At 39.1% G+C, this 26268-nt stretch overlaps 2 protein-coding genes across 3 annotated transcripts in view; both read left to right on the top strand.

Annotated features, from left to right (window-relative positions):
• The window catches only part of fras1 (Fraser extracellular matrix complex subunit 1), a 313566-nt gene extending 289750 nt beyond the window's left edge, over nucleotides 1-23816 (top strand). Inside the window, exons 51-73 of the mRNA XM_088076327.1 lie at nucleotides 627-777; nucleotides 3093-3252; nucleotides 3380-3548; nucleotides 4036-4282; nucleotides 4946-5290; nucleotides 5990-6150; nucleotides 6499-6646; nucleotides 6732-6937; nucleotides 7534-7690; nucleotides 8507-8707; nucleotides 8836-9023; nucleotides 9691-9966; nucleotides 10583-10815; nucleotides 10905-11065; nucleotides 11324-11538; nucleotides 13270-13420; nucleotides 14035-14142; nucleotides 15086-15245; nucleotides 16152-16268; nucleotides 16376-16542; nucleotides 17465-17670; nucleotides 19225-19371; nucleotides 19743-23816. Of these exons, the coding sequence (XP_087932453.1) occupies nucleotides 627-777; nucleotides 3093-3252; nucleotides 3380-3548; nucleotides 4036-4282; nucleotides 4946-5290; nucleotides 5990-6150; nucleotides 6499-6646; nucleotides 6732-6937; nucleotides 7534-7690; nucleotides 8507-8707; nucleotides 8836-9023; nucleotides 9691-9966; nucleotides 10583-10815; nucleotides 10905-11065; nucleotides 11324-11538; nucleotides 13270-13420; nucleotides 14035-14142; nucleotides 15086-15245; nucleotides 16152-16268; nucleotides 16376-16542; nucleotides 17465-17670; nucleotides 19225-19371; nucleotides 19743-20324 (4656 nt within the window). The 3' untranslated portion in view covers nucleotides 20325-23816. The remainder of the gene's footprint in view (nucleotides 1-626; nucleotides 778-3092; nucleotides 3253-3379; nucleotides 3549-4035; nucleotides 4283-4945; nucleotides 5291-5989; nucleotides 6151-6498; nucleotides 6647-6731; nucleotides 6938-7533; nucleotides 7691-8506; nucleotides 8708-8835; nucleotides 9024-9690; nucleotides 9967-10582; nucleotides 10816-10904; nucleotides 11066-11323; nucleotides 11539-13269; nucleotides 13421-14034; nucleotides 14143-15085; nucleotides 15246-16151; nucleotides 16269-16375; nucleotides 16543-17464; nucleotides 17671-19224; nucleotides 19372-19742) is intronic.
• Nucleotides 23817-24455: 639 nt separating this feature from the next.
• Nucleotides 24456-26268, top strand: part of anxa3a (annexin A3a) — a 31099-nt gene continuing 29286 nt past the window's right edge. For both annotated transcript variants that reach the window (XM_088076331.1, XM_088076332.1), the window contains exons 1-2: nucleotides 24456-24530; nucleotides 26148-26182. In XM_088076331.1, coding sequence (XP_087932457.1) covers nucleotides 26168-26182 — 15 coding nt within the window. In that variant the 5' untranslated portion in view covers nucleotides 24456-24530; nucleotides 26148-26167. The remainder of the gene's footprint in view (nucleotides 24531-26147; nucleotides 26183-26268) is intronic.

Raw genomic sequence — 26268 nt, forward strand, 5'->3', positions numbered from 1 at the left:
CTCTTACATCTGTCTCCAACAGCTGCAAAGAACAAACAGAAAGTATTTTGCAGTGGACACAGGACTGTTCAGCTGCAGCTGGAAATGAATATATCTCTATAAGACATAACAGTATACATACACTGGTCCTCTTCGTTCATGGTCTGGTGGTTGTTGAGGTGGTTTCAGAAAAAATAATACTTTCCCTATAAATGATATACTTTTGGGAATAAATGCTTTCAGCATAAGTGTAGAATATATATATATATATATATTTAGTTTTAAAAGCGATATTATTATTATTTAAATAAGTGTGTATTACAGGCAGCAGCAGTAAGCAGTGAGCACTAAGGGTTTTTTTTTGGTTGAATGAAGTACAGAATAAAATTAAATACTCGTATCAAAGCGACAGCAGAAAATGAATCTCTCATTTCAACTACGCATCTGAGCACTGAAGAAAACAGGGTCTGCATTAGTCAAATGAAACCACTGTGTTGTTAGGAATTTGTCCAGATCATTTTCCAGAGAGAGGAGAGCAGAACAGAAGCCAAAAACACAATCATCATCAACAGTAATCCATCAGAGTGCTGATTCATTTGCTGTGGATGATGTCTGCCGCGTAATTTCCATCATTTCTGTTCCATCAGGCCACAAACCTGATCTCCAAAAAGGAGCTGCTGACGATGGATCCCGACACAGACGACGGGCAGCTGGTTTACGAAATCACCACTGAGCCAAAGCACGGCTTCCTGGAGAGCAAGCTGAAACCTGGCAACCCCGTCAGCACCTTCACACAAGGTACGCACCACTTTTTACAGCAGACGCACATTAATATTATAGAAAAATACATCATTTTCATCTTAAAAAGGGCTGTGCACAACCACATTTTTGTCATTTTTTAAGCTTGAGAACCGTCATCAGTGATGTCTTTGTTTCTGGGATATGAGACCACGCCTGTTTTTACCATCACTCTTTTCTGGATTTTCCTGGTTTGTGATATAAAGCCATGTCTGCTTAATCCCAAATCTAGTATTTTTGGTATGTGTCCACAGGAGGGAGTTTGGACTCTACAGGTCATAGTGTTTCAAACTGGACCAACTTTATTATTACCTTAATTTAAACTCAATAATGATGTTGAGTGTAAAAATAAAAATAATCAAATACAGTTAATAAAAGACACAAGATGCAAAGAGCAATGAAGTCATAAAAACAAGTAAATAAATAGGAATAAGAAAATAGAAATTATAAAAGAGCCCGAAAAATTGTCTCTCAGCTGGATCAAAGGTTTTTCTTGACCTAAAGTGCTGAGCGTGACGACATCAGTGGACGTGTCGTATTTTACAGGTCAGAGAGAGACGAGGGAGAAGACAACAATAGAGAAGTAAAGTGAGAAATCGTGGGGAAAAAGAGCGTGCGGTCGTCTCATCATTCATTGTTTCATTGGAATAAGATCTGTAATAACAGAACAAAAGTTTGCAGGTAAACAATGTAATCGAGGAGTTAGGAGCTTAGAGGTCATTGAAGCTCAAAGAATTGACAAAAACTTAACCCCCTCACTCCTGACTGTCCACTCGCTGTCTCTTCTTCACTTAAAGTTTTGTTCAAAGGCACCTCAGCAGCTGTGGGAGAGTGTTTTTTAATTCTCGTTTCACCTTGCTTACATTTTTCCCAGCCAATTAGCAGTTTGAATCAGCAGCGTTCTCATCACGAGCCTGCTTATCTTCACCTCTAGGCTGCAGCCAGGGATCAATGTCAGCGCGCTTTTTGTGAAATGTTGATCCTCTAGGCTGCAGTGCAGCTCGCAGACACTCACTTTGATGTGTTGCCTTCTCCGTCTGGAGCTTGTAAACATCATTTCCTTCGTGATAACAAATATTCAATAATTGAAATAAGCCCTTACCCCGAGAGAGAGGAAACATGAATAAAGTGAGATTTGTTCGTAAAAACTGTCAACATTTACTCTCATATTCTGCCACCTTCTGCACTCAGTCGGAGGGTTTTTCAAAACGTTCTTGTTGCAGATATTAGAGCATACGTTCTCTATCCTGTGTGATCCCATTTAGTATTCTGCTCTTCACCACTGAGAGTGTTTACTCTGATCTTCCTGAAGGTCAGTTGAACATCGTTCTTGCACGGGGACTCTTATCCCTTTTTTTGGCTTTCAGCCCTCAATTACAAAGTAATTCCTTCTCTCTGACCTCCTCTGGAAGGCATAAATGAGCAGGAACTGGGAGCCAATGATGGCTCTCATCTTCATTCTCAAAGTAATGGGAAAAGGCCAAAGGCTGCAAATTATATGGAATCATTATTTGACAGGAAACTGATTCCTTTGGCCGTCTCCGTCCTCACAGACAGGTCAGAGTGACACGCTCGGTGAGGATCAGTGCTGATTGTTTCATACAAGGTTCAAATGGTTGTGAAAAACCTGGAAAACTCATCAAATTTGCAAATATCAGTTTTCAGGCCTGGAAAAGTTTTGGAAAACTAAATTTACCCTGGAAATTATGGAAAAGTCTTTGAATTTTGTTTTGCAAACTTGTCTAATAACACATGTTGTGTTCACGGCCGTCAGAAATATAAAAATCCAAAGATAATTTCTCTTTTTTTCATTTTCTGGTTGTGATAAATTTTGTAGTGTATTTTTTTTAAATGTCTTCCAATGGTATGTTTCTTTATAAATCGCCTGAAACTAAAGATAAACAAAAGATAAACAAAATGGACACATTTTCTAAAAAGAAAACTTAAAAATAGGCAGTAAAATAAACACGATGCATGTCAGTTTATTCTTTTTTAAAATAATATGTTTGTTTTTTAAAATATGTTATATAGTAATGAAAAAGGATCAATAAGTCATGGAAAAGTCATGGGAATTTTTTGGGAAAAATAGTGTGTGAACCCTGTTTATAGGACACTTTTTGTGAAAATGTGGTTCTCTGCTCACAATCTGCTGTGATGATAAACCATTATTTTAATATCAGAAATGTATCTTTTCACACTCTGCACTGATCAACAGCAGGGCGTTTCCATCCCTTTTGTGACGGGACAAAGGGTCTTAAAGATGAGAGGAAACAAAATTCATGTTTTTATTGTTATTTTATTTTGTTCCTTTGTAGCTGATATTAACCTGGGTCTGGTCCGCTACGTGCTGCATCAGGAGAACGTTCAGGAAACCATGGACAACTTCAAGTTCCTGGTCAAAGACAGCAAACCAAACGTGGTCAGCGACAACGTCTTCCACATCCAGTGGTCGCTCATCAGCTTTGAGCACAAGAGGTCGGTGTCGTGTGTCTGTTTTTTTACCAAAACCGTCATAAAACTCACTGCGTTGTTTTCCAAAAGTCACACCAGTTTGTACCTTTCCATCGTCTTTAACGTGTCACTTCCTGTGATGTTTCCACAGCTACAATGTGAGTGAGAAGGCCGGCACGGTGGCAGTGACGGTGAAGCGGACAGGAAACCTCAACCAGTACGCCATCGTGCTCTGCCGCACCGAACAGGGCAGCGCCACCTCCACCAGCAGCGTGGGGTCCCGTCCAGACCAGCAGGACTACGTGGAGTACGCCGGACAGGTAACCGTGCTTCAGCAATGTCATATTTTTATCACTTTTTTTTCTTTTTTGGACATTTAATAAAAGAAAGATCAAAGCTTTTTCTTCTAAATTTCAAGCTTTTTTTAACATAACATTAATAATAAATTCAAGAAACAGCAGCAAAATAATTATTTAATTACAAAAAACGTTTTAAATTCTATTTTTGAAAACTTTCTTGATACTTTTAGAATTTTTGCTGTCTAATCATTTTTAGCGAGAATCAACTTTTTAAAAAATAATCATGTCTTAAGTCTGTGTTGAAATTTTACCCTCAGTTAAGGAACCAGAGCTTTTAAAGGTTTGAAGCTCTTCACCTCTAGATTGGACTTTTTTGTGCCACCTTGTTTTGACGTGTACTCATCTTGCAGAGTTTAAGTGCTTCCTGTTCTCTGTCCTCCATCATTTGTGTTCTTGGTTTCATGAAACACATTTTGACAGACACCACTAATGTCCCGTTAATCCACAGGTCCAGTTCGATGAGCGCGAGGACACCAAGGTGTGCACCATCGTCATTAACGACGACAAGGTGTTTGAGGGGACGGAGAGCTTCAATGTGGAGCTGAGCATGCCCGTGTACGCGCTGTTAGGTGGGAACACGCGCGCCATCGTCAACATCAACGACACCGAGGACGAACCCACTCTTCAGTTCGATAAGAAGACATACCACGTCAACGAGAGCACCGGCTTCATCCACGCACCCATCGAGAGGAAAGGTAAAGAACGCTGCACAAACTGCTAATTCACTATTCACCATTTATCTCCCATCACTGTCTCTCAGTCCTCGCCTGCGTCAGTGATATCAGATGCTGGGTGTCACTACGTTTTTCATTTTTTTTAACACCACTAGCCTGATAATATTACATTATTATTTCTGAAAAAAAAGTCGTAACTCTATGAGAAAAAAACTACAGGAGAATAAAGATGTAATATTACGCATCTTTCTCATAAAATAACGGCTTTATTCTGGGAAAATTATGACTCTTTTTCTTGTAAAATTATAACATTATTCTCATAATATTACAACTTCATTCTCATAAAATTACTACATTTTCTTGTTTGTTTTTTGCATGAAATTACGACTTAATTCTCGTAATATTAAGAGTCTGTTCTCATAAAATTATGACTTTTTTTCTCGGAAAATTACAACTTCATTCTCGGAAAATTACAACTTCATTCTTGAAATATTACGACTTCATTCTCAAAATTTTCGAAAAAAATTTTTATTGTTGTTTTATTTCTGAAAGGACTTTGTAACCTTGTTAAAAAAAGTGCTACATATTTGAAGTTTAATATTATTTATTTATTAATGTCCCTTTTTATTTAAACATAAAGGACTTTCCATCAGTGACCGTCCCTCTCTCACTTTATTTCCTCAGGCGACACCTCCAGCACCGTGTCTGCTCTCTGCTACACCGTGGCCAAGTCGGCTCAGGGCAGCAGCCTCCACGCTCTGGAGTCCGGCTCCGACTACAAGAGCCGCGGCATGACCAGCGACAACCGCGTCATCTTCGGCCCCGGCGTCAGCATGTCCACCTGCGACGTCAAGCTCATCGACGACAGCGAGTACGAGCTGTCTGAGGAGTTCGAGCTGGTGCTGTCAGACGCCTCGGACAACGCCCGCATGGGGGACGTGTCAACAGCCAAGGTCGTCATCGATGGACCCAACGATGCATCAACCGTCACTCTCGGAAACGCCACCTTTACTTTCAGCGAAGATGCAGGTTCGAGATGTTTCTGTCCACAGTGGTTGTTTGAGTCTCTTTTTGCCTTTTCATAGATTTACTTTTGAAGTTTTTCTCCTTCCCCAAGAGGGATTATTTTTTTCTGATGCGTGGCTGCATGTTTTAAGGGAAATGTGGACATGTAATGATCTCCATGGGGAAATTAGGGAAGTCAAAAGAAGAGTTAGCCTACAAATTGTCTTTGGAAAGGGAAGCTTCTTAATGGCTATATCCGAGATCCAAGAATTCATTTCTTCCCTCTGTCTCCACATGAAACAGGACGTCTGCACACTCCCTGAACATTTACACGGCTCGTCTGTAGAAACAAAGTTTTTAACTGTTTTTTCTACTGTTGCAGTGTGTCACACTCTAGTCTTTTCATTAATTATTAGAGAACTTCTTTGGAGGCAGAAAACAACATTGATACTTTCCTCTTATTATTAATTAGCACAACATGCTGCTGCTTTTACAGTAAGTCAATGCTGACAGTTCACTTTGCCACATATAATTTATATTTATGTTTCTGACTTGCGGACCTTGAAAACCAGGTCTACTGAAGGTCATTGATATCTTAGGACTGTGGTGGTTATTTTTTCTGCAGTATCAGAGTGCCCCGAGATACATCTTAAGTTTGAAGATACAGAATTCTTGATTATTTCTATATTATTCACGCCTGTGTTTCATTCACATCTTCTTCAGGTACGATTGAAATCCCAGTGCTGCGCCACGGCAGTGACCTCTCCTCTCTGACCTCCGTGTGGTGTGCCACTAGACCTTCAGACCCCCCCTCAGCCAGCCCGGGGGTCGACTACATCCCCAGCTCCAAAAAGGTGGAGTTCAAACCTGGAAGAACTGAGGAGGTAAAGACAGAGGACAAAGATATCTAAACGTTGCAGCAACTGCAAATACTTTAAAAACTAACTAAAACTTTTATATTCATGATTTACCTTTTGTCTGTTGAACTTCTTTTATTTTACTCTCCTTCCTACCTGTGTTTATTTAAATGTCTGTGTAAAGAATATACACTTTTATACTTATACTTTATATACACTTTTATTTCTCTAATAATTAATGTTTAGGAACATCAGCAGCTGCATACATGGCCACTTTTAGCCTTATGACATATTTTATAATGCACAGTCATCATTAGTGGAGCTAAGTAGTGGAGTTATAAACCTCTTTAACGCTCTGGTCTCCTTGTTTCACAGACCTGCAGTTTGACCATCATGGACGACATCCAGAACCCGTCCATCGAAGGATCTGAGTCCTTTGTGGTGTTCCTCAGTTCTCCTCAGGGTGCTGTCCTCCAAGAGCCCTACGAAGCCAACGTGGTCATCACCGACACCTTCCAGGACAGTACGTGCACGCAAGAAAGTCACTTAAAATCAAACATGCATTTCATGTTTTTATTCAAGACTTCTGACATCGTCACCTCTCTCAGTTCCCAGCATGCAGTTTGAGAAGAGCGCCTACACTGTGAAGGAGAAAGACGGCGTCCTCCACATCCCCATCTTCCGTACGGGTGACCTGTCCTTCAAGTCGTCGGTGCGCTGTTTCACTCGGACCATGTCGGCCATGGTGATGGACGACTTTGAGGAGAGGAGGAACGCTGACGAGTCTCGCATCATTTTCCTCAAAGGAGAGAAGGTGAAACTTAGTCTGACGCGTTCATCTGAAGTCGATCGAGTCTGTTTGTCAATAAACCAATCAAACTTTATTTATATAGCACCTTTCAAACAAATCAAATGCATTCAAGGTGCTTTACAGTTTGATCGAAGACACAAAAACAAGGTCAACATTTGAAATAAGCAGAAGTAATCTTAAAAAAATTATCTTAAAAAATAGAATAAGTATGAAATAGTTATAGTTAGACATTATATAAAAGCCAGATTAAAATAATCCGTTTTAGTTTACATTTAAAAGTATTATTAATCTGAGGGGGCCTTCATGCACCTCTGAGATGTTGTCTGGAGGAAAGACATGCAGTGACTTATACACTAAACAAGAATTTTAAAATCAGTGTAAAAACTAACAGGTGGCCAGTGTTTTTTTTTTTAATTTATATGTTATATGTTTCATGTTTGTTTCATAGTTTCTTCACAGAGTCGATAAAAAAAGTAAATACAGACATGATTTATTGTAAAATTAGATGTGTGAAATGGGACACTGACAAGCTATTCAAAGCTTGTAAAAAGGGGCAAATAATCTTCCATTAAAATATTTTGTTTGTGTTTGTCTTTCAGGTAAAAAACTGCACCGTTCACATCAACGATGACTCTGTTTTTGAGCCCGAAGAGGAGTTCCAGGTGCATCTTGGGACACCGCTGGGTGACCACTGGAGCGGCGCCATGGTGGGCGCCAGCGACATTGTCACCATCACCATCACTAATGATGAAGACGGTAAGCAGACGCCTCATACAGCAGACAGCTCGCTAAAACAAAGATTTAGTCTCTCCGACTGCTCAGCTACTGTCGCACCTCAGTTTGTTCCAGAGAGAACATTTGATCAGCATTTTTCTTCAGCTCATAATTGAATTTCAGATTTTGTTTGCAGTTTGCATTTGATTCACATATTAGTTCTGTTTTCTGCAATCTTTTTGTTGATATTGAAAATTTGGAATATAACCAACTCCAACACAAAACAGTTTAAAACTTTTTCAACATCAGCTGCAGCAATTTCCAAGCAGCTGTTTTTATACACTCAAGTGAAAATTTAATTATAAATTGAATATATATTTATATGAAGTGAATGAATATAAATTTATATTGATATTTATTTATATAAACATAAATAAACGTAGCTATGTGAGGTTTTACAAAGTAAAAGTTTGTCTCATGCTGACACATTTTTTGCCCTTTTAATTTGTTAATTTTATCAGCAATCAATAAAATAAAGCACAGATACAGATAATTGGCAAAGTGTTAAATATCTGCCCCCATAATTGGCCAGGCCAATAATCTGCCGACCCCTAATTTATCATTAGGGGTCAAAATCATTAGCGCAATATCTTTTGTGAATCAGACCTTGAGACAGATAGCGGTTGCAAGTGATGCACATTTCACGTTGCAGCGGCTGCCTGCAGTCGCTGCCTGCAGTGCATCCTTCGTGAATTCTCCCGTCAGTGTGCAAATTATTATTTCGGCATAAAGACGATGATGTTTAAGTGACCACAAGAGGGCAGCACTGTGACCTTTCACCCACATCTGCTCCTCCAGCTCCCACCATCGAGTTTGAGCAGGCGTCCTATCAGGTCAGAGAGCCTCCTGGTCCCGACGGCATCGAGGTGCTCAACATCAAGGTGATCCGTCGAGGAGATCTGGACCGGACCTCCAAGATCCGCTGCAGCACCCGGGACGGATCGGCCCAGTCCGGAGTCGACTATAATCCAAAGAGCCGAGTGCTTAAATTCACCCCTGGTCAGTGCTGAAAATGGACAAATTCAGAAAAAAAATTGTATTCTGTCTCTTTTTGTCCATTTTTGTGAATCTGAGGTTCAAACTGCTGAGATTAAATATGACTGAAACATGTCTTTGTCTCTGTGCAGGCATGGACCACATCCTGTTCAAAGTGGAGATTCTGTCCAATGAGGACAGAGAGTGGCACGAGTCCTTCTCACTGGTCCTTGGCCCTGACGACCCTGTGGAGGCGGTGCTGGGGGAGATCACCATGGCAACAGTGACCATTCTGGACCAAGAGGCTTCAGGCAGCCTCATCCTCCCCGCTACGCCTATCGTAAGAAAACAAACTGTCACTGGGTTTTAAATGGTACAGTGAAATGACTAATTCACACACACACACACACACACACACACAGACACACACACACACACACACACACACACACACACAGATCATAAGGATGTACAGCAGGAGCAGTAGGACAAACTAGTACAGGATGTGTTTTAAGCAGCTTTTTTAAGGACTCCAGTGACTTGCTTGCTTGTTTGTTTTCGACAGAAAAACTTGGCTTGTATCTGAGCACTCGACATGTTTTTAGCACTTAGAGAGCCCGACGCCAGAAACCCGAAACATCTCCACTCCCGGGAAAAGCACTCGTCTCCTCTCCTGCATATTCAGTAGCTCCAGCAGGAAACATGGACAGCATTTTCCTCCAGGCGTTCGTTCACAGCATTTTACGTTTCTTATGCAATTAACCAGAACCACTTAACATGAGTGCAGCTATGCTCACATGCCGTCATATCACAGGACATGGAGGCTGATTTCACCCCAAATGCCTTTTAGCGGCTCAGCAGGGATCTCATCTCATGCTGTGTTTTTGTGTCTGTACCATGTTGAAGTAAAAGCATTGAAATGAAGAAAAAAATAAACTTAAATTTGTAAAAAAAAAAAAATTTTTTTTAAAAACTTGTAATTACCCATGATCCTCCTTCCTCCTCAGGTGGTCTCTCTGGCCGACTATGACCACGTCCAGGAGGTGACGAAGGAAGGCAGCAAGAAGACGCCCTCTCCAGGTTACCCTCTGGTGTGCGTGACCCCCTGCGACCCTCACTACCCGAAATACTCTGTGATGAAGGAGCGCTGCGAGGAGGCCGGCATCAACCAGACACAAGTTCACTTCTCGTGGGAGGTGGCGGCGCCGACTGACACCAGCGGCGCCCGTTCACCCTTCGAGACAGTCACAGACACCACCCCATACACCAGCGTCAACCACATGGTGAGTTTGAATTTTAACATTATGAATAAAGCTGCAGCTTAACAGCTCAGATTGAGTTTTAACTTTAACAAATGACCTGATAAAACACATTAACCCTTGAGAACCTGGATCGACATCAATGTTGTTGATGCCTTTTATAAACATTTAAACCTCCAGGACCCGAGAAAAGCTGCTATTTCTTTTGAAAACATGGAAAAAAGGCAATGAGCATCTTGGCAAGAAATGTCCAGCACATTCCAAAATATTAATAAAAGGCAACTAAAATGACTTGAAAAGTCTCAGCGGGGAGATAATTATCAAAAAAATTTGTTATCAAAAACAGGGTTAAATATCCAGAAAAACTATATTCACAATTCTTCTTAATATATATTTAAAATTATGTCACATAATATATGTCTATATTTTTAGCTCTTTTTAAAGTGATTTTGTTTTTTCTTTTTTTACTTTTTTTTGGCTTATTTTCAGGTAGTTTTCTTCTCATATTTTTTAAGAAATCAAGCCAATTTGTTCAAGTTTTAAAGAAGCACAAAATGTGTGCAGAACAAATTGTGCAAACATTTGTCCATCATTGATTGGTCCACTCTGCTGTCTCTGCTGTCTCTGCTGTCTCTCTCAGGTCCTGGACAGTATTTATTTCAGCCGTCGCTTCCACGTCCGCTGCGTTGCTCAGGCCAGGGATAAAGCTGGTCACCTCGGCACACCGCTGAGGAGCAACATCGCCACCATCGGCACGGACGGCTCCATCTGCCACACGCCTGTCACCACGGGAACCGCCAGGGGCTTCCAGGCTCAGTCCTTTATCGCCACGCTCAAGTACCTGGACGTCAAACACAAGGAGCACCCCAACCGGTGAAAAAGCTTTTTTTTATTGTATAAAAGTCTCAGCCAAAGCTTTATGTTTTGTTTGTTAATGTCTCTCTGTTGTTCTTCTTGTTTAGTATCCACATCTCAGTGCAGATCCCCCATCAGGACGGCATGCTCCCCCTGGTGTCCACCATGCCGCTGCACAACCTGCACTTCCTGCTGTCCGAGTCCATCTACAGGCAGCAGCACGTCTGCTCAAACCTTGTTACCCTCAAAGACCTGCAGGGCGTCTCCGGTCAGTCACACACACACACACGCACACACACACAAGCACACACACACACACGCACACACACACACGGCCCTCCTGTCGTTCCCTGAGAGCTAAAACTGCAGAAATAATCTCATAAAGTTTCTTGCATCATATGATATTTTGGATTCAAATGGTGCTTAAACCTTTACCAGATCTTTATGTAATTAAAAAAATTATTAACTTCTGTGATCGTTGCAAAAAAGATTTTAAAATACAAACTTTGATGACATCCTTTCACAGAGACGGGTTTCCTTGACGACGTGTCTTACGACAGCATCTCGCTGGGGCCGGGTTACGACCGGCCCTACCAGTTCAACCCCAACGTCCGGGAGGCCAAGAGCATCCAGCTCTACAAGCACCTCAACCTCAAGAGCTGCATCTGGACCTTTGACGCCTACTACGACATGACGGAGCTCATCGACGTCTGCGGGGGCTCTGTGACCGCCGATTTCCAGGTGTGTGAGACTGTGAGGGGCCAGTTTTTTGTGTGACCACCGGAGACGAGTCATGAAGAAAATCTTTGTCTCACTGCAGTTTAAATTGGCCAAAATAATCAATTAGAGCTTCTAAATTATGTAACAGAAGCTTTCCAGCCTGACCTGACACCTAAAGATGTTTAGTTTTCTTATTTCAATCTCTAATTATATTTGTCTTCAGATAAAAATCTAAATTTGGATCATAAACAAAAGGTTGATAAAACTCACTATTTCCAGGACTTTTGAACACAGTCTTTACAGAGTTCCTACACATCTTCACGAACAAAGTTTCAAGACTTTTGCATGACTTTTTTAAGGACCCATATTGATTGTTTTCTCTTACCGGATTCTATTCAAGCATAATTTAAGCTAGCGAACAAAAAGAGGAAACGTAAACAATGGTAAACAGGCGTGGACAAATATTAGAGTTACATTACAGTTAAGTTGCATTTCATAGAAAGTCATCAACAGAAGATTACTGTAACATACATAACATACATAACATCATAACACACAACAAAATTCCATGACTTTCCCAAACCTTTCAATGATTTTTACTAATCTTATGACTTTCCCAGGCCTTGAAAATGAGATAGTGGTTTCGGTTCGGTTAGTCATCATGAAAATGTGGATGTTTAAACTGAACATTATTCTGAGCACATGCACTATTTTTGTCCATGTTTGCTTAAAAGCAGAATCTGTTCTTGACCTTGTGAAGCACAATACTGTCAAAAACTCCAAAAGCAGCGAGTAAATGGACCCTGAGCGGAGACTGTTTTGTCAGCGGCTGTTTCCAAGGTCAAAAATGAACCATGGAGCTTAATCAGTTGTTATTTATCTCAGAGTCCATCTGTCAGGCGACTCTCACAGAATCGACACGCACGAAAAACAAAGTATCAAAGGATGCAACGTCCTTGGTGGAGGAAATAGTGCAGAATCAGATATTTGAATAAGATGTGTATAAAATCCTCTAAAATGTGTGTATATGAACTCCTGAGGGGTCCCAGCTCACAGTCGGAGAACCAAAATTAAAGGAGCAGTCAGCGAATTTAATCCAAATTTAGCCAACGTGTCCTAACCGTCTGCTCACTCTCCGTTAGTTTGTGTGCGAAAAATATTTACTTATTTATTTATATTTATTTGTATTATTTATTTATTTATTTATTTAATTATTATTATTATTGTTGTTGTTGTTGTTAATAATAATATTAATAATGCTTTACAAACCAGCAACAGATAAGAACAAGGCAGCAATAAAACAACATTAAAATAAAATGCAAACAACACAGTGGTTATATATTAATACTGGGATTAAAAAACTAATAATAATAGAAAGTGGTGTACAAAGGTCGCAGAGGAATGACATATCCCACCAACATCAACATATTAAATATTCATAAGGCTTCCCTATAAAAGAAGGTCTTAAGAAGGGATTTAAAAATGTCTGGCGATGTCAATGGGAAACAAATTAGGAGGCTCGGACCGATACTCCATGTAGGCTCCTCTCCCTCTTTTACATCCTGGCCCACGAGGAACGGAGCCTCATGGAGTGATGATAATAAAATAAAATCGGTAATATTACTGGAGTTTGTAAAGCGGCACAGGTGGGGTGTATATTTTTTGGGGTTATTTGGCTGCTGACTTCAAATATCAGAAATCTTTCTGCAGAATCCCAGACTGCACCTTTAAAACACACTGTTGCTCCTCCAGGTCCGAGACTCGGCTCAATCCTTCCTGACGGTGCAGGTTCCTCTCTACGTGTCCTACATCTACGTGACGGCGCCGAGGGGCTGGGCCTCTCTGGAGCATCACACCGAGATGGAGTTCTCCTTCTTCTACGACACGGTGCTCTGGAGGACAGGTGAGACCCAAACACGGCAGAAAACTAATAAATAATCTGGAAAATAAATTCATCTCTTTATGATCACAATTTTAAGTTACCATAAATCTCCCGTCGTGTTTTTCTAGATCTACACACACATTTTTCAGTTTAACCAAATCTGAGCATTATGAGAAGATGAAAACATGACTTTATGCAGTTAACACGTGTTTTTACACCTAAATTTAATATTAATGTGGACGTGCGTTTGTGCCAGTATGTGAAGTGATCTGTGCGCTGTTACGTTGTCTTGTTTATCTGATCAATGTTGCACTTCTGATTTAATCTCTTTCCTCGCACTTTGCACTTAAATATGCTCATTTCCACAAAAACTGTGTTCGATTCTATAGATGCACTTATGACGCACGATGAATCTTTTTTAACTTTGACCCTCGACCCTCTGATTTTTATTTTTCGGTTGTAGTCCTTCAGTGTTTTGTTGTTTTCATCTGTTGTTTTTAACTTGTTTTTATTATGTTGTTGTGTTATTGTCTTTACCGTGAGCTGCTTGGCCCTTCAGTTTCCTTCAGGATAAATGAGGTTAATCTAATCTAATCTAATCTAACCTAATCTCTGACTTTGTTTTCTGTGTGCAGGTATCCAGACCGACAGCGTCCTCTCAGCCAGACTGCAGATCATCAGGATCTACATCAGAGAGGACGGACGGCTGGTGATTGAGTTCAAAACCCACGCCAAATTCAGAGGTCAGTTAGCATCCAACACGTTTCATTTCAGATGTACGCGGCCGTCAACACCGACAACGACAACGATAACAGTGTGGGGATCCACGCTGATGAACCGTAACGTTCTGTGGTGTCAAGCACCTGCTGCATACCAGCTGTCAGCCGTCTTTTTGGATGGATTTTGATTGGCTGTCAGTGTTTCTATCATTCATCAGTGATGTGGTTCATCACTGCTGTCTTTGTAGTTGTGGTGTGGACTCAATTATATGTTATTTATTTATTTATTTATTTATTTATTCATTTATTTATAACATACCACATAAAATAAAACAAAAATAAATATAAGCAAGAAAAACACCACAATGCTCACTGGACATATTCAGTAAAAAAACATTGAGTTTTTAATGTCTGAAAAGGAGTAAGAGGAGGTGAATATTTAAATATTCATCGAATTAAACAAGAATTAAGAGAAGAACAAAAAAAAAGATCATTCAGAGAGAAAGATTTTTTTAACTCAACAAGTCTTTTACTACTCGTTAAATAAAGGTTATTTAAAAAATAGAACCATTTTTAAAACAATTTTTATTTATTCATCACTGTCAAATGAATAAATATTGTTTTAATTTTTTTTCTTTTTTTTTTAAAAATTAACATTTATTTAACTAGTAGTGAAAGACTCGTTGAGATTTTTTTAAAATATATATATTTATAGTTATTGTTTATAATTCTTGGTGTGGACGGTTTTTAGGGTGCCAGAAAAGTCTTTACCTACTTTTTTATTTCTTTAAAAAATTTCTGTTTTCAAATGAATACAACAAATCCTTTGTTGTTGTTGTTGTTGTTGTTGTTGTTGTTGTTGTTGTTGTTGTTGACAAATAGACGAGGAGCAGCAGATGAGTCATTTGGTTTGAATTATATAATCAGCATAAAAAACACATCTCTCCTCCATTTTTCCTTCCTCCAGGTCAGTTTGTTCTCGAGCACCACACTCTGCCGGGACACAAGTCCCGCCTGATGGCGCCCGACCACCTCGGAGGCATCGAGTTCGACATTCAGCTGCTGTGGAGCGCGCAGACCTTCGACTCCCCGTACCAGCTGTGGAGAGCCACCAGCTCCTACAGCAGGTCAGCTGCTCCTCCTCAGTCACAATCAGAGGGAGAGAGGAGAGACGTGCGGACGCTTTACAGTCCAGCCGGAGCGAGATAATGATCGAGAAGGTTTTACTGCAAAAAGTAAAGATTTAGGAAAAATTAAACACTGTCACCACCGTGCAGAAATAAACACATACATGTTTAAATTAACTGAATAATAGTTTTTCAAAATGTAGTGTCGTGCAGCTGTGTGTTAATGAAGCACATTTTAAACCACATAAGAAGATGTTATTTCGCTGTTGATGTCATAAATAATTATAATAATAACTTTATTTATAAAGCAGTTTTAAAAACACAGTTTACAAAGTGCTTGGACAAACAAAACAAAGCCGAGGCAGCAAACCCCAAAGTAAGCAAATGAAGTCAGTCGATAGTGCCGAACAAAAGCCGGACGAGAGTTAAGGCAGAATTAAATCTGAGATTCAAGGCAGAAACATACAAAAATACAGTAAAAAAAAACAAAAAACACACATAATAATAATAATAATAATAATAATAATAATAATGATAATAATAATAATAATAATAATAATAATAATAATAATAATAATAATAATAATAATAATAATAATAATAATAATGATAATAATAATTATGATAAGCTGGATCAGGGAAGAATAAAAGATAAGAAAAAAGAAACTTAAAATTAAAAGACAAAATAAAAAAATTAAAGATAAGTTAATAGACATTGAAAGATGACATCACATAAAGACAAATCTATAAAAATGGGTTTTAAGACGTGAATTAAAGAAGTCGGTGATTCTGCTGTCTGCTTTGTCTGCTGCAGTCTCACAGGGGTTTTTTTTGCTCTTTAGATTAACCCTTCGATTCTCAAGTGTGCTTTTGCAATAATCCCTTTGTGTCGTCTGTATCTAACAGGAAGGATTATTCTGGCGAGTACACCGTCTTCTTGGTCCCCTGCACCGTCCAGCCCACTCAGCCCTGGATCGACCCCGGGGACAAACCTCTGTCCTGCACAGCTCACGCTCCAGAGAAGTACGTCCCCGCTGAACAGTCTGGAGTTCGATAATGAAATATTCTCAGGAGTCTGGACGACAAATATCAGAACTTGAATCCTGAAATGTTTTTTTGTTCTCCGTCAGGTTTCTGGTGCCGATCGCCTTCCAGCAGACCAACCGTCCCGTCCCTGTGGTTTACTCGCTCAACACGGAGTTCCAGCTGTGTAACAACGAGAAGGTGTTCATGATGGACCCCGCCACCGCTGATGTCTCTATGGCGGAGATGGACTACAAGGGAGCGTTCTCTATGGGTACGGCAGGAGGGGCGGACGATTACCTTCCTAAAACAGCCTTATGGAAAAGATTACTGAAGAGCAATATGCTGCTTTTTTGTTTCACTGAATTTTAGGAGATTCCCTGCTGACCTTTTATTATTATTTTTTTTATTTATTTTGTTATTCTTTTTTTACAATTTTACAACATACAATAATCTATTTTTATTGATTTATCAAATATCCTGGACATTAATCATATTTAAGTCATATATACAGACGAATTATACTCATTAAGTGACCTGCACTATATATTTGGGGCAACATAAACTTCATACTTTATTTATTATATGTTTTAAAGGTCTTTGGGAATGTCCTCTGTCTTCAGGTTAGGATTTACATTTTAAAGAAAATGTATTAAAATTGTTTTAAAAACGTTTTAAGATATAGTCATGATTTTAAAATGATAATTAAAAAACTATATTGTTTAGAAATATTTATAGTTTAACTTATTATTTTATGTTTTTTATGTTATAATAATAATAATAATTAATTCGATACAAAATATATATACTATTGAAATTTTATTCATCAAGTGACCTGCAGAATAATGTTTTTTGTGTGTTTTGCGTGTACATACTGGCATTTCTACATTTCTTCAGCGTGGTATCTGCATTCAACAAAAAACATTTATTGCCAAGTAGGTTTGCAGGATTTGTCTTGGTGTTTAATTTCTTTATGAAAATGAAATGAAAATACAAAAGAATCTATATTGGGAAAAAAACTGTTCAATATCTGTGCAAGATATTGAACAGGGGATTTGCAAAAGTTCATGTTATTAGTTTTTCACCAATGATTATGTTGAAATCTTTACTTCATTTAAGCTGCACACCAAGCAGATTTTAGGGTATTTTGCAGCATTAGCACACATTTTCATGTTCCCCTCTGCCGCCCCCTGCAGGTCAGACTCTGTACGGTCGGGTGCTGTGGAACCCGGAGCAGAACCTGAACGCAGCCTACAGGCTGCAGCTGGAGAAGGTTTACCTGTGCACCGGCAGGGACGGATACGTGCCCTTCTTTGACCCCACAGGGACGCTGTACAACGAGGGGCCGCAGTACGGCTGCATCCAGCCCAACAAGCACCTGAAGCATCGCTTCCTGCTGCTGGTACAAATATTTACATTTTTCCTCTGTTTACTTTGGTCTGTGCTGCATTTTTAAAGAGCGTTATTCAGAATGCATGATAAGTCTGCCTGCCCTGGGGGTAAATATCATTACCAAGATGAGTATTAAATATTAAATACTAACATATTGAGGATTCAGACTGTGTTACCTCTTGGCAACCCAAATGCTCTCGTGTTTAGATAATAAACAGGTTTTACTTAGCAGCCAAAAAAGGTCTGTATAAACAAATAAAGGCTGGAAAAAAGAGATAATAAAAATGAAAAATAACTATAATGTTTGCCATTATTATTAAATTAGCATGATGTCTTTTTCCAAAGCATGTCAGTGTTTTCCAAAGTTTCAGTTACTAGCTAATTAATTTTTATTAGTTCTACTTTTCGGTCCTTCTTATGTGTTTAAAACTCAACGCTTCTGCTGTGGTTTCAAAATAAAAGACTTCAAGTGGAGGGATTGAACTGTGTGATGACAAAATAAAGAGAAAGGACACATAGAATAATGTTAAATTATAGGTTATTTATTGTGATAAAGTTAAGTTTATTGTAAAGAGTTAATAATGACCCTAAAAGGAAACAGCAAAAACATAGAATTAACGTGATAAACGTGAGAGAATGTGAAAACAGACGGACGGTCTCTTCAGTTGAGAGAAAGGCTGTGTTGACGGTTGGAGAATCCTCAGCGCTCTCTGCTCTTTATGGAAATTGTTGCTGGGGGAAAAAGAGACCGCTGATGCAAAGATGCAAAGATGCAAACACAACATTTTCATAACGTCGAGGCTGAACTCACCATCAGAGAGACGCTTCATATTCTGGACATGAAGGATGATGTCTGTCTGCAGTTCATGTTTGTTTTTTTATTTCTGTCTTTTAAACAGAAAAATTTGATTTTCTGTCAAACAATAAAATTACAGGAATTATTATTATTATTATTATTATTATTATTATTATTATTATTATCATCATTGAATATTACTGAATATTAATCCTTAGAACAAAAGCGTACTTTAGATTTTCTATTTGATTGATTCACTCAGATGACCTGACATGACCTCATTCTTCCTGTCGTGTTTTGTCTGTACACAGCAGGTTAACGCCCCCCTCCCACACACTCCACACACACACACACACACAGACACACACACAGCTTCCTTTTTTTACCTGCCACACCTGTCTGGCCAGTCCCACTGCTCTCCAGATTTTTTTGAAGATATTCAAAGTCCTGTGGGTTATTTAAATCTCTGATGTTCTCCATGTAAATTCTTTCCTCGTGTCGGGTTGTTGTTGTTGTTGTTGTTGTTGTTGTTGTTGTTGTTGTTGTTGTTGTTGTTGTTGTTGTCTTGATGTGAAACAGGAATACTTCTTTCGTGCATCTGTCCTGCATCTACACTGTAAAGAGCAGAAAATGCTGCAGACCATTCAGTCTTTAACGTGACTCCATTCGATGAATAAAGAATAAACTTGACATTTTTTTAAAGAAAACTTTTCCCAAAAATAAACATAAGTTTGATTTTGATGATCTTCTCTTCGTGTTTCTCTGCAGGATCGTAAGCAACCAGACGTCTGTGACAACTTTTTCCACGACGTTCCCTTCGAGGCTCACTTCGCCTCAGACATCCCCGAGCTGCAGTCCATGACCGCCATGCCGGGCGTCGACGGCTTCACGATGAAGGTCGACGCTCTCTACAAGGTGCGTGAAACCGACCGTGTTTTTTGCCTTTGATTCTTCTCTCTTCTTCAGGTTGGAAGAAGGTGAAGTTGCTCCAGAAACCTGCATGAAAAACATCAGGATACAAAGCTAGATACTCTCATAATGCTGTTGCATCTTGACCTTAAAGTGTTTATTATGATTTTTTTGGGCGACCTTTAGAGAAAGTGAATGTGACATTAATGAGAGTCTATTAAGATGAGATAAAACTTAATTCATCTCGAGGGAAATTATTGCAGAACAAAGTGAGAAAGAGTGTAAATAAAACAAAATATAAACACTAAAGATTATCATAAGGTGAAAAAAGTTAACGCCTTCTTCTTCTTCTTCTTCTTCTCTTTGTTGATTGACAGGTGGAGGCGGGGCATCAGTGGTACCTGCAGGTGATTTATGTCATCAGTCCGGAGTCGCGCTCCAGCCCCAGGATCCAGCGCTCTGTAACTTATCAGCTGAGCCGTCCCAAACGTGACCTGGTGGATCGCAGCGGGCGTCTGACGCTGGACGAGTCGCTGATCTACGACAACGAGGGCGACCAGGTGAAGAACGGCACCAACATGAAGTCGCTCCGCCTGGAGGCCGGCCCCTCCGCGTCCTTCAACGCCCACGTGGGCAGCTCTGTGGGCGGGGGCGTGGCCGCCGTCACCCTGCTGGTCCTGGTCCTGCTGGCCGCCTGCTTCCTGTTCCGCCGCTGCCGACGGTCGGCCAAGAAGAAGAGCAAGAAGCCTCAGAAGGTGTACGAGGAGTATCCGCTCAACACCAAGGTGGAGGTGTGCATGGACAAATGCGTGGAGAAGAACTTCAGCACCAAACACTGCACCGTGAGAAACATCAACATCCTGAACCGCAACCAGGAGCCCAACGGCAAGGCCAAGGTCAAACAGGTCAACCTGGAGGTCAAACTCCACAACAACCTTAACGACGGCACTGAGGTCTGAAACACTGACGAGGAAGACGAGAGGAAGAGGAGGAGGGAGTGAAAAAAGAAAAAAGGTATTTTCTCAAAGAAAGTTTGTACTTAAGGAACGAGATGTTTGTTAATGTATTTTTATACCGCTTTGAAAAAGGGAAGAGTGTGACGTGCAGACAGCGACGCTAATCATTTCGCAACTGGGCTACCTCAGGAATCCACAAACCACTCAGCTGCGTGAAACCGCCAAAACATCCGCGCCCCGTCGTCCAAACCGATCCCATCACTGTTTTACTTGACATTTACGTCCTCTTTAGCACCAGAATGGTGACCGGTAGCTCAGACACTGGTGATTGTTTCCACGAGAACACCGCTGTATCGAGTCATTTCACTGCTAATAAATGTCACTACTGTGGAGCGGCGGCCGCTGTGGGAGTCTGCGTTTATCTCTCAGTTATCGAGCACTGTTTCTGTAAATATATATTAACCCTTTGAAACCTGGAGAGACATCACTTTTCTTTTGTGGTGTTCAAAGTCTTTTTTTTTTTTACTTTTTTAACCGTCAAACTGAGCAAATTGATTTGCTTTCTTTCAGAGGAAAAAAGGCAACGTGCACCTTGGCAAGAAATGTTCCACAAATTGTTGTGAATTAGTAGATTTGGTAAGATGTTAGGAAAAATGTCCCAAAAACAATATTTATTTAGTTGTTTAGTTTTTGTTTTTTTTTGTCTATTTTTCTAATTTTCAGGTAATTTTGTTGAACTTTTTTAAATTGTTTTTGCTGATTTTTGGGTTATCCTTTCTTAAGTTTCTCATTGCTTTTTTCCCTTTTTTAATTTCTTTCAAAAATATTTTAAAAGCACAATAAGCAACATAACACCCAGAATAATTAAGAAATGACTAAGAAGTTGCAAAAAAAAATTACCTGAAAATTTGTAAAATAAACAAAAAGAAAAACAATAATAATAACAATAATAAGGAAAAAAATGTTTATGAAATATATAGTTTTAATAATTATAAACAGAGTTTTCTGGCATTCTTTTGAATTGTTTTAAGCAATCTCTGATCATTTTCTCTATCTTTAAAATAATTTTAAGTACTTTTCATGTCACCTTTTAATAATTTCTTGTTATAGTTTGCTGGCATCTCTTGTCAAGTTGCTGATTTCCTTTTTTCCTTTTTAGGAAGAAATCTCTTAGCTCAGGTTTTGAAGGTTTAAATGCTCGTGAAAAGCGTCTGAACGCAGCACAAGAATCGATCCAGTTTTCAGAGTGTTAATAAACAAAATGTTTCCTGTGGAGCGACTTCTACACCGGCTGCTTCTGACTGCTGTGAAAGTATTAAGCACATACAGCGTGCTGCTATCCCCCGAGGCCGAATGAGTGCAGAGTGTAAATAAAAACAAAAATGAATGATACCTTTTCAAGTGCAATTATGCCATAACTTTTGTTAACCCTTTCCTCATGAGCAGGAACTTTGTTTGCATTTTTTAAAGCCTTACTTAGAGACATTTTTTACTGTCACGTTGAACAAACAGATAATTCTTCTTGTTTCAACACAAATTCTTATTTGTTTTTGTCCGTACTGTACTCTGATAGCTGCCAATATTAAGTGCCATGCAGTATTTTTCCTCATGACTTTCAGAGCGAATCATCCAAAGTGTTTTTTATTTTTCCAAGAGTGAGAAAGTGGAGCTTTCCATGTGATTGTAACACATCAGATGCCGCCGTTTGGATAACAAACAACATGTTTAGACCTGGTTTTAACATGACCCTAACACAAGTGGACCACCAAGACCAACGTGTCTTATAACAAGTCATCACATATTGCCGCTTTGCACTAAGTCTACATATTACGCTGCATTCACACATGATGCGGAACCGTTGTGAAACGCACTGATTTTCTGTGGAGCGCCAGATGCTTTTTGCTTTCAGCGTCTGTATTGAGCAGTCAGACTGATCACACTGGAGACGCCGCGGCCCAGAGCTCCGCATCAGGCTGGTCTATTTTTTCTGCAAGCCATGACGAAATATGGCAGGAAAACACACTGAATGCTCCATTATTAATGATATTAACGCTATTTTAGGTATGATATGAATGATTTTTATCATGATAAATGATAAAATATGTATCCAGTGTTTCCACAGTGCTTGTCAGTTGTGTCTAAACAGAAAGGGAGAGACGTTCAGACACACAGCGACACACAAACAAGCAGAGACAGAGCTCTCCGTGTGATCAGAGAGGAGCAGAGAAGGAGAATCGCTGTGGGCTGACGCGGAGAAATGTGTCGCTGGTTTGAACAGTGAGACGACCGCGAGACAATTAACGTATTGAGGTGCTTCCGTGTCCAGTGTGAACCCCGCGTTACGCCTGAGTTATGCAGTTCCGGGATGCTCCTACCATGATGTCAACACATGGTGGGATTGCGCTGCACGTGGTTACATTTAGGCAACACAAACACATGGCAACCAACGCCGGGATGTCAACAAAGGCACATGCTGGCACAGATAGTTAGATTTAGGCAAAAGAGGCACATGGTAATGTGTAGAAAAAAACATCGCATTCAGACAGGAAGCAAACACCAGATTCTCATGAAAGTCCGGGGTTTGTTGGATCTGTCCACCGCCCCTCCTGCCCGCCCTAACAGGACCTCCACGCTCCTTATATTACATCGGTACTGGCAGCATTTCAACCTGATGACGTTCTGCGGTGTATCATGCAGACGTGACAGGTTCTGGTCGGCCGCGTTCGTGTATCATGCTGCTGACGACATCCAGTGGCGTATCATGCAGACGCAAATGCTGCCTGTTGTTGTCGGGATCTCATGCTGAAAGCTCTGCAAAAGCGGCGGTATTTGATGACTTGAATGAAAACAGGATGTGTTTAGACGACATTTGTTCAGACCACCTCAGCAGGTGATCAGATCACAATGCGTCTTGGTGGTCGTTTACGTCTGTATTTGGCGCTGTCTCCAGATGTGAGACGCGTGTTAACACCAGGTGTAAACAGGCCGAAAGGTTCGATCCCGTCCACATGACTGAGTGCTTTAGCCTTACTACTGTTCTAATGAAAATAATCACTTTTTAAAAATGTATTTTTTAAGAGATGTGTGTCTACCTGCCTTCGTTCCGCCCAAAGACACTAAATCCCTCCTTTATTTTTTAAACATTATTTTCTTCTCATTTATGTATTATCACGCATTATCTTTATGTTACGCTCAGCTACTGATGTACCCGTGATGTTTTAAGTGTGTGACACTGGTCAGAGAGCACTGCAAAAAGAAAAAAAAAAAAACAAGACATTTGTTTTCTCATGTTGACATGTTGTCTTTCTCTCCATTCGGATCCCATCTCCTGTTTTCTTTCAACTGTGTGCCTCAAAACTACACGGGAACAGGAAATTATGGGAAATAACAATATATTTTTGGTGCTATCATTTTGTGGAAAATAACAACAATGCTATCAACATGATGCCTGTATTTGGTGCCTTTTTTAGTAATAAAAAAATCTTAAAACTCTCAGTTGTCTTGTATTTAATGTTTTTTCATCATGTTTAGGAGTCAGGGGGAAAATCAATAGTCTCGCAGTATTTTGTGTTTTTTTCATATTGTTATTTATCAGTTTTAATACGATTTTTTAAAAATTAATTATCAATACTTACTAGAAATTAAACCATCGATTGCCTGCTAGAAATTAAAAAAAAAAAAACATGGCTTCTTCAGTTCACTGGATGCATTTTGCAGCAAAAAAACAAAAATGGAAACAGACAAACAAACAAACATATATATATATATATATGTGTATATACATATATACAAGTGACAAACTATCTTTAAAAGTTTTTCTTAACAGATGAAACAGTTGTTATTTTACCTTTAAACATTTTTTTCCTTTAAAATACCATTACACCTATTACACCAATAACTGTCATAAAGTCTACAAAACAGTTTCAAATACAAGTTTATTAACAAAAAAGTTTTTTTTAAAAATAGAAAACAAACCATAAAAGAGTCGTGTGATTTAAAAATTATTACGATTTAAAAAAAAATATTTTCTATGAGGCATTGTGTAAAATCAGAGGTCGTCCCTCGAAATGCAGACGTTTGAAAGTTGTCCGAGCCGTCCCTGAAGGCAGCACGTGTGTGGGCGTGGCCAGGTGACTCCGCAGGTGGGTCAGTTTCCACAGATTGAAGGTGCGGCAGATGAACTCTTTTCCGGTTCAGACAAACATTCAGGTGAGCGTTTCTTTTATCTCTTTAACGACTAAAATCCTCCTGCGAGTTTATTTGTTTTGACTGTCGGCGACACTTTATTGGAGGTTTGGAGCGGAAGCTCGCGCACAGGTGATTAATTTATCGCGTAAACTCGTTATCAGGACACCTGGGTAAAAAATAATACAATAATTCATATGAGAAACTCTCAGTGGATCCGTGTTTCTGATTCACAGCTCGACAGGAGATTCATCGTGTTTAACCCTTTGAATCCTGCATGTGTGTCAGTTGTCTTGTGCGACATTTAGTCACCTTTAACAAGAATTTACACCTTTGAAACCTTAATAAAAAGGATTTATTCTGCTCAAAAACACGAGAAAGGACAATGAGCTAATTGCAGAAGTTATAAAAGGTGACAAGAAAATAAACTGCAAATAAATGTACAAAAAAGGAGGGAGAATTATTAGAAAATTATCTAAATAAAAATGGGGAAAATATCCACAAACTATATTTTATTAACTATATTTATGTATTCAAAATCTTTTACATTTTTACAACGTTTTTCAGTTCCTTGTTCGTTTTTGGCTTTAATTTTTGTTCTAATTTTCATTGAATTTTCTTGCAAATTTACTATTTTGCTCATTTGCTCATGTTTCAAAGATGCAATGACACTTTTATTTCCTCTTTTAGCACCAACAAAACAGTCTAATCTGTGAGCGCTTTGACACATACGTGTTATTGTTTTCGTGTCGTGTATTATAGATTATTTTTTCCATTCAGTTTGGACAGTTTGGTTTATTTTGGTGTGTCAGAGTGTGACAGTGATGTAAAGCTGCAGCTGGCTTCACTAATGATGTTAATTTGCTTCACATTCATCAGAACAGCTGAGCGTATAAACAAACAAAGAAATCTGATCCTGTATCACATTTCCACAGATGCTGCACAGACATCACAATAAACCTTTTAATTCTATACAAAAACAAATGGAGAAGAAATCATTTATGACAAATTCTGTAAAAATAAGAAATTAACTAAAAGGGAAATAACAGTAACTCAGAACTGTACAGAAGAAGATTAGAGACAGTAATTAAAGTTTAAGCATATTTTTCAGCTTCCAGTTTTCCATTTTTTCACATTTAAATGACTGAATGAAAAAAATTAAAATGTGTAGGAAAATGTTGATTTCAATTTAAATAATTTTGATTTAATTGTGATATTCTTTTAAATAAATTATTTATTTTTACATAATTTCACTTTTAACTTCAATTTTTGAGGTGTTAAAAATCTTTTGGTCTGGAACTGGCTCCATAAACGCTGCAGCCATGAATCAGGCCGCAGCGTAACATCTTTGGCGTGTTTGTAGCGTCACTTTACCTCCTCTGAGAGTGTTTGTTTCTGTCACTGACAGGCTCACATTGTTTTTTTGTTTTTTGGGGGGTTTTTTTAGATTATTTTTTGGGGGGATGTTATGGAGAGTGTCTCTACGCAGAGAATCCTTTTTGTTAAATAGTTAGATCCTTTTTGTTTATGAACACTTTTGAATGTTCAGAGTTTGATGAAAATACAAAGATAAGAGTTTGCTGCCACAAATCACTAAATTACGAGGATGTTTATATAAATTTGGTGTATTTTTTCTTGCAGAGGTACTTCTTGTTGGCATCATGGCATCTTTATGGGTAAGCCATTTCTCTGTTTTTATTTATTTATTTATTTATTTGGGCTATTTCATTTCAACTTTTGATGCATTTTTACATTTTAATCC

The sequence above is a fragment of the Plectropomus leopardus genome, chromosome 4 (assembly GCF_026936395.1).
Source record: "Plectropomus leopardus strain MGB_pleo_1.0 chromosome 4, ASM2693639v1, whole genome shotgun sequence".
In the NCBI taxonomy this organism is placed as follows: Eukaryota; Metazoa; Chordata; class Actinopteri; order Perciformes; family Serranidae; genus Plectropomus; species Plectropomus leopardus.